The following is an 8485-nucleotide window of genomic DNA, read 5'->3' as shown; positions in this document are numbered from 1 at the left end:
GTTACTGATGTCTGAGTATATTAAGCTTAGCCTGAGTGTTTTGTTTTATTTTGCTTTGTTCTCTCTGTTATTACTGAAACCACTTAAATCCTACTGTTTATACTTAATAAAATCACTTTTGTTTATTTATAAACTTAGTGTAAGTGATTGTTACCTGGGGCGGGGGGGTGGGGGGGTGGGGGAGGCAAACAGCTGTGCATATCTCTCTTGCAGTGATATAGAGGGCAAGCGTTTATCATTTTATCCTGTATAAGCTTTATACCGAGTAAAGCAGATTTATTTGGGGTTTAGATCCCATTGGGAGCTGGGTATCTGTGTACTGGAGACTTGTGTCCATCTGAGCTGGTTTCAGTCTAGATCTGCAGCTTTGGGTGCATCACCCAGAGCCTAGGTCTGTGTTGCAGCTGGCTAGTCTGTCTGGCTCAACAAGACAGGGTTCTGGAGTCCCAGGCTGGAAGGGAAAATGGGCTCAGAGGTAATTTCAGCAGATGAGGTGACAGTCCCTATGAGGGTCTCTGTGACCGAACCCGGCACACTATGCACTTGGGTTTCCTGCATTTCCTTTATGCTTCCCTTGTTTTGTCCACTGATCTCAGTTGGGGGACTGCAGACCTTGTTGGGATACAAACAAATTAATAATAATAACAATATAATAATGTACAAAACTACCAGGGGCTCTCCGGAATTATTTTGTAATGGGCTGAGAATTGAATTTACTTGTTTCCACTCTCCTCCACTAAACCAGTCCTGAATGAAACAGATTCAAGAATTGGTTAGCAGTTTATTCATTGCTTTCCTCAGGGCGTCCTTCACCTCCGTGTTCCTCAGGCTGTAGATGAGGGGGTTCAACATGGGGATCACCAGCGTGTAAAACACTGAGGCCACTTTGTCTGTATCCGTGGAATAGCTGGAGGTGGGACGTAAATACATGAAGAGGAGGGTGCCATAAAACAGGACCACAGTGGTCAAGTGGAAAGAGCAGGTGGAGAAGGCTTTGTGTCGACCCTCGGCAGAGTGGATCTGCAGGATGGTGGAGGTGATATAGACATAGGAGAGGAGGACAGTCACAAAGCTGATGACTTGAATGCAGCACATTGAAGCAAACATCACAATCTCATTGATGCGGGTGTCAGAACAGGAGAGCGCCAACAGTGGGAGGACGTCACAGAAAAAATGATTGATGATGTTGGAGCTGCAGAATGACAGTCGAAATGTACAACAGGTGTTTATCATTGAATCTACCACCCCCACAGCATACACCCCAGCCACCAGCTGTTTACAAAGGTGCCTGGACATGGTGACCGTATAGAGCAGCGGGTTACAGATGGCCACATAACGGTCATATGCCATCACAGCCAGCAAGAGGCACTCAACATCACCAAAAGCAATAGAGAGATACATTTGCACAGCGCAGGCAGTGTAAGAAATGCTTTTCCTCTCGGCTAAGAAATTCAGAAGCATCTTAGGGAAAATTATCGAGGAAAAGCAGAGGTCACAGAAAGACAAGTTACTGAGGAAAAAGTACATGGGTGTGTGGAGTCGGGGATCAATTGTGATTAACAAGATCATCCCCCCATTCCCCACCAGTGTGATACCATAAATCAGTAGGAAAACCCCGAACAGGGGAACCTGCAGCTCCGGATGATCTGTCAGTCCTGAGAGAATGAACTCAGTTGCCTCCGAGTGATTTCCCTCTTCCATCTCCTCTCAACAGAGATCAGACAGCAACAGAGATGTGGACAGGTAGATAGTGAGGAAAACCTGTCCCTTCTCTGTAATGAAGTAAGTGAAGATAAATGGAGATCAGTTTCTTAATGGACATCAGTACCAGCTCAGGAAAGGGCTTCGTCCACAGAGCCAGATGTTCACAGCTGGTCATTCCAGATGTTCGATAAAATGCAGACACTGTGCAAGTACAATGACACACAGGTTAATCATGCCCCCCACACAAACACTCCTGTTCATTAATCCAAAGAGAAAACAGTGACTTGTGACTCTCCTGTGAGAGAATCAGTCTGCCGGAATTATGCCTAATCTAATGAAGGGGTGAGAGTAAAGGAGTGTCAATCTTTGACCCTCTTTGGGCAAGGGGAGCTCTGTGGCTTGGCATGTCGGTTTGGGGTAAAGCTGCTTACTGCGCAAATAAGCTTTTTTTCATTTACTTGACCATGTATGAAAACCCAGAGACATTATGGGAAGCCCTGGCTTCAATGATTTTGTAATTACCTATTTTTTTCCAACCCATGGGATCGCTCCTTTGGCTGAAGGGGTCGGAATTGGGGCTGAGGTTTTTGGTGCTGGAGGTCTGGAATTGAATAGCTGCTGATCCCCATGATGTCTCTGTGTGTGTCTGACTGTAATTCAGGACAATAGCACGTACCTGCTGAGAAGAGAGAGAGAGAGAGAGAGATGTGGTGGCATTTCCCCATCAATAGAAACTGCCATTCTGGGAGCATGCAGGAAATTTTATACTGAGATGTGCGATCTATGGCCCATGATTCGAGAAGCAACTGGGAGTACCTGAGTTCAGAGAGCCACAACACCTAATTAATGTATTCAATGAACCAAAGCCAGCTTGGTGTAATTGGTGCCCTGGGGATTAATTTGACCTACTCTTTCTTACTGTGTTATTAAATGACGCAAATTCTACCAGAGTTACAGAGTATGTGGTTAGGGTATATTTCATCCTGTTGTATTCATTGTAAGTTGGGTATTGTGTAGACCTAATACAAAAAAGTGTTTTTGTTGTTGTTGTTGTTGTTTTTTGTGGTGACCGAAATTTTTAGCTAAAATCTTAATCTTTCGACTTGGAAGTACCCTGGGGGTGCCTCAGATACCACACACCACCAATCTCTTCCATGTTCCTGGCGCCCAGGCTGGACTACATCCCCCCGAATGCATGATGGTCTCTCCTCTTGTTGAACTGCCCTGGAACTTCATCAGAGTCCCACAGCCATAATTTAGGGAGGAGGGGAGTTTTGCAGTTTGACAGAAAGCTGATAATTTCCAAGGAAAAATAATTTCATGAAAAAAATTGTTGAATGCAAAATCCAATTCACCATGGAAAAAAGTCTCAAGAAAAAAATTCAACCAGCCTTAGCAACAAATTTGGAATCAAAGGAACTGAAAGGTAGATACAGGTGAAATGTACAAACTGTTTGTAGCTGTAGATGGTATCTTCTCAGTTATTCCTGGTTTGAGAGTAACCTCATTGTCCTGGCCCCAATAAGTGGAATGGAAAGCCTGTCAGACATGTAAGAGTACTCCAGATTATCAAGCTATTTATAGGATGCCAATCACCATGGTATCCTATGTCCTTCCTTTGCTAGGTTATTCCCTAAAGTAGAAAAGATCGGTTCACGCCTTTTGCTTGCTGGAGACCACATGATGACCAGAGGAGTTCAGGAGCTCAGGAGGAGACCACAGCATGCTACGGACCTCTGCAGTTCACAAAACTATCCTGTTTGCATGCATATTATCTGCATATTATTTGCACACACAGCTGAGTTTTAGATGTGAAATAAATCTATGAGTCAACTAGAAATAGTCATGATCCCATCACAAATATTAAAACATTTTTGATAATGTATGAGAAGTTATAAGATTACACTGTATCATGTTATTCATACATGTTCCAAACTGAGGCTGGTGTGGTACGGACTGACAGTACTGTTCAATTGACATGAGAGGGTGAGGTCACCATAGGCATGGGCCAATGCACTGATCCATGGCTGCAGATGCACAAGGACATTGTGGTCATCACCTCCCCACAAGGAGATCCCTGGCAGTCCCAGAGAGGACTATTCCCTTCTTTACTATAGTAGGAGAAATTATCCCCCATGGGTGTGCAGGCTTGGGTGGTATTATCAGTGCTCCAGGGAATGTTGGTGCCCCCTTCTCCTAGGTGGTGCCAACCTGTGAGGCATTGCAGGGTTGATTGTATTAGGAGAAAAAATTAATGATCCAAGTCAGCTATATTCTTTAGTACAATCTGTGGGTGAGGGGTTACAAAGAATGTACACAACGTCCTGCTTCCCTGAACACCAGTAGAAACAACCAGCAACTAGCAATCTCTATATTCAGAAACTCCAAAGTCTGTCACCCCAGGTCTGTGCCCAGGAAACACTGTGCCCATACTTCCTCTAAGAGTCATGCTCATAACTCCTCCTCCTCGCTTTCTCCCTCCTGTGACCCAGAAATGCCTGAGACAGTCCTCACTGAAAATTCCATGGTCAGGGCAGGCTGCAAAAAGGAGACTATTCCCCAAACTGGTGGTTAACGCTCAAGATCTCTGCAGCATCTCTGCAGATGCTGCTACAAAATATCTCTGAGCAAGCCAGCTCCCTCCCAATTCTTTTGTTCATTTTATTTATTTCCTACAAATTATAGTCTGTGAAACAGAGTGTGATGTTGCACCCCCATAATGCTTTATAAAATATTGTTATGAGTGTAAATATGACATAACTGGGATATGTTTTATGCCAGATAGACCATGTAACATATCTCTGAAAAGGTTATGGTCTACTGGATATATTCATGCTATTTGCATGCATGTAAAATTTTTGTATTCAAAGTTATGAATATTGGCTATGTACTTGTTTCATTTTAAGTAGCATCAGTGAAGCAGTTGGTCAGCTTCTTCAGAAAAGACTATTCTGCGTAAGTGCCCAGTCAAGTAACACTTTAGATAACAATGAACTTGGAGAGACGCCAATCCACAACTGAGCTTTCCTGGGAATGTGGAGTCGGCCTGTAAGGAACTGAGTCATGCACGGACATGTGACTTGCCCACGTGACACTAAAAGTCCATCTTGGAGCTGGATTCTGCAGAGGAGAGGTGAAGGGAGAAGAGAGAAACTATATAAACCCCTTCGGAAACTCTTCCATTTCCACATAGAGGGCTAACAATTTAAGAGTTTATCCTGTATGTATGTTATGTTGGGTTAAACTGATTTATTGGGGTTTGGATCCCATTGGGAGTTGGGCATCTGAGTGTTAGAGACAGGAACACTTCTTGAGGTGTTTTCAGTTAAGCCTGCATCTTGTGGGGGACGTGGTTCAGATCTGGATCTGTGTTTGCAGCAAGCCATCGTGCCTGGCTCAAACAAGTTAAGGTACTGAAGTCCCAAGTTGGCAGGGAAAACAGGCTCAGGCGTAGTCTAGGCACATCAGGTGGCAGTCCCAAAAGGGTTTCTGTGACACGACCCATCACACAGAGTTTAAGAATAAAATTGCAAAACAATGTGGGAGTAGGTGAAGGAGAGAACAGGACTGGATGGACTTCAGTTGCAGCAAGGGCGGTTTAGGTTGGACAATAGGAAAAACATCCCAACAGTGAGGGTGGCTAAGCACTGACCTAACTTGCCCAGGAAGGTTGTGGAATCTCCACCAGTGGAGATTTTTTAAGAGGAGGTTTGACAGACACCTGACAATGAAATAGGACTAGATTTGACAACTGGTCTTTTCCATCGGCAGCTTCTCTGATGCCTGGTTTACGCTTAAAAATTAGATCAACAGAGCTCTGTAGCACAGGGCGGGGAATCTTTTCACAGCCTGTGTGAGTCAGTTAGCTTGTACAGACCCTCAGTGTAATTCTTTCATTGACCGAGCTACTGCCTCTCGGAGAAGTGGATTAACTACAATGATGGAAAAACCCTTCCATCAAAGTGGAAAGCATCTACCCTGTGGTGCTGCTGCACATCACAGCTGAGTCAATGTAATGGCATTAGTATAGACATTCCCTGAATGGATGGGTGAGTTTTCCCCCTTCCTATTAAAGCGATTTTCTCCTCTTTTCCATCATTCTTCTGCCTCCCTTGTAAAGCTCTTAACTTCTTTTGAAAGTAAATGTGTTCAGAAAAGTTGAAATAGCTTCTCTCAGGATAGTTCCCTCCTTCCTTCCTTTCTCTCCCATGAATGGCTCACTGTCATTTCAATTAAAGGCTGAAATGCTTTGAATCTGGTTTCTTTGCCTGTAACTTGGTGGTACCTCTTTGTTTTCCCTCCTTTCACTTACAATGATTTGAGGACGGAAGCGGTACCTGCTCAGAACCCTAAAATCAGAACCCTAAAATCAAAAGTTGAATCTTTCCCTGTTTGCTAACCACACCAACATTACCCTTTATACCTCTGGAGCTGATTCCTGGGATGACTTTGAGATTTGCTCCCTGGATTATCTTTGCTCCCACAATGACAGCTGTGCACAGCACATGCAATTCATATTGTTGCTGTTTCTTTCCTTGTGGAAATGGAACACGGAGGGCCAGAGAATCAGTTGGTCTCTGTCGCTGTCACTCGCGTGAGATCTTTTGAATATAGTATGAATCTGAGGTGACTGTGTTCCCCTTCATGTGTTGGTCACTGGTGGTTAACACTGAAGACCTCTGCAGCATCTCTGCAGATGCTGCAACAAAGTATGTCCAAGCATGCCACCCCCCTCCCTCCCTCCTGTCATCTGATGTGCTGTTTTCCCTGCCAGCCTGGGCCTCCAGAAAGCTGCCTTGTTGAGCCAGACACGCTCACCTGCTGCAACACAGACCAAGGGTCCAGGCCACACCCCCAAAGCTGCAGTTCTAGACTGCATGCAGACACCCAGCTCCCAGAGGGATATAACCCCAAATAAATCAATTTTACTCTGTATAAAGCTTATACAGGGTAAAATGATACATGTCACCCCTGTATCACTTCAGGAAAGATATGCACAGCTGTTTGCTCCCCAAGGTAACAATTATTCACACTGCTTTTATAAAAAAAAAGTGATTTTATAAAGTATAAAAAGTAGGATTTAAGTAATTTGAAGTAGTAACAGACAGAACAAAGTAAATCACAAAGTAAATTGTGCAAGGCTAAGCTTAATACCCTCAGAAATCAGTTACAAATTTTAACTTCTCACCCCAGTTGTTACTTAAGGTAAAATCCTTCTCAGATCAGATGCCTTTTCTGATGTGGGTCCAGACGGGGCTCATCCACCCCTGTACTTACAGTCCTTTTGTTTCCAGGTGCTTGTGGGTATCTCTGTGGGGTGGGGAGGCTGTCTCTTAAGCCAGTTGAAGACACTCATTGTTTGCTTCCCCACTTTATACAGCACTTCCACAAGGTGGGAAACCTTTGTTTGGAATTCCACCCACCTCAGGAAAAGCACCAGCTTCCAGATGGAGCTCAGTGTCTGGTGGCATGGTCACATGTCACTGTAAGACCCCAATCTCCATTCTTCCTGGTTTGTCCCACACATACACAGGAAGGCTTGAGGGTAAACAGAGCCATTCACAGTTCATTGATTCTGAAGCATCTTTAAAGGCTTTCACTTAATATGTCTAAATCAGTAATACAAGTTAATATCTTATTCTCCTAATTCCAGACATAGAAATAATCCATGTAAACTAATAGGATGAACATACTTAGTAGATTATAGGCTTTATAATGAGATGTTACAAGGGGCACTTAGCATAAAGCATATTCCAGTGATGTCATATTCAGAAGCATATTTTCATAAAGCATATGGAGTGTAATGTCACACAGAGCTTTGCCCAGCACTGGACAGAAGGGGGAATTGAACCCAGATCTCCCACCTCACAAGTGAACACCCCAAATATTGGGTTAAAAATTACAAAGGGAAGGCCCAGCACTGCCTCCTACAGTGGCTGTGTTGCGACCGGTATGAAAATCCTCCCCCGGCACACACTTGTTATTCTGGGACAAAGCTATTTGACGTATTTGTAACACATTTGTGAATAGTTTAAGGTCAATCCAAATGGTATTGTTTTTAACAATAAATGATTAGTCCCAACGTAATTCACTGATTTATAGACACCTTTGCGTCCCAATGCTGGTAAATTACTTAAAGAGACATTTGGAGAGGTGACCAACAAATAAAGTGGAATACAGTCACCTCAGTTTTGTATCATATTAAAATGACCTCTGGGAGAGACAGCGATCCAGACCAGCTGATGATCTGGCCGTCTGTGATCCATTTCCATAAGGAAAGACACGGCAACGTCATTAATTGCATGTGCTGTGCACACCTGTTTTCCTGGGAGGAAAGATGCTCCAGGGAGCAAATCTCAAAGTCATCAAAGCCAAATTTAACCTCTCCTGCCAAGGAACCAGTTCCAAAGGTATAAAGGGTAACATTGGTGTGGTTGGCAAACAGGGAAAGATTCGACTCCATGTCTGATTTTAGGTTTCTGATGAGGTACTGCTTCCTTCCTTCTCAACTCATTGTAAGTGAAGGGAGGAAAAAGAAAGAGGTACCACCAAGTCATGGGCAAACAAGTTTGTTTCAGATCATTTCAGCCTTTAATTGAAATGACATTCATGGGAGGTGAAGGAAGGAATTATGCTGAGAGGAAAAATTTCTGAACTTATTTACCTATCAAAAGAAAGAAAGAGCTTTACCAAGGGAGGGAGAAGAATGATGGAAAAGGAAAGAAAAATTGCTTTAATGGGAAGGGGGAAAACTCACCCATCAAGTCAAATAATGTCTATC

General features: G+C 43.6%; 1 protein-coding gene across 1 annotated transcript; it reads right to left on the bottom strand.

Annotated features, from left to right (window-relative positions):
• Nucleotides 1-762: 762 nt before the first annotated feature.
• On the bottom strand, nucleotides 763-1701 carry LOC140913738 (olfactory receptor 8U9). Its single transcript, XM_073350539.1, has one exon. It carries the CDS (start codon nucleotides 1699-1701, stop codon nucleotides 763-765), a length of 939 nt encoding a protein of 312 aa, XP_073206640.1.
• Nucleotides 1702-8485: the final 6784 nt, after the last annotated feature.

Source organism: Lepidochelys kempii, chromosome 6, assembly GCF_965140285.1.
Source record: "Lepidochelys kempii isolate rLepKem1 chromosome 6, rLepKem1.hap1, whole genome shotgun sequence".
NCBI lineage: Eukaryota > Metazoa > Chordata > Testudines > Cheloniidae > Lepidochelys > Lepidochelys kempii.
Note: the sequence above shows the minus strand (reverse complement) of the source record. Positions and strands in the feature narration are given on the sequence as shown.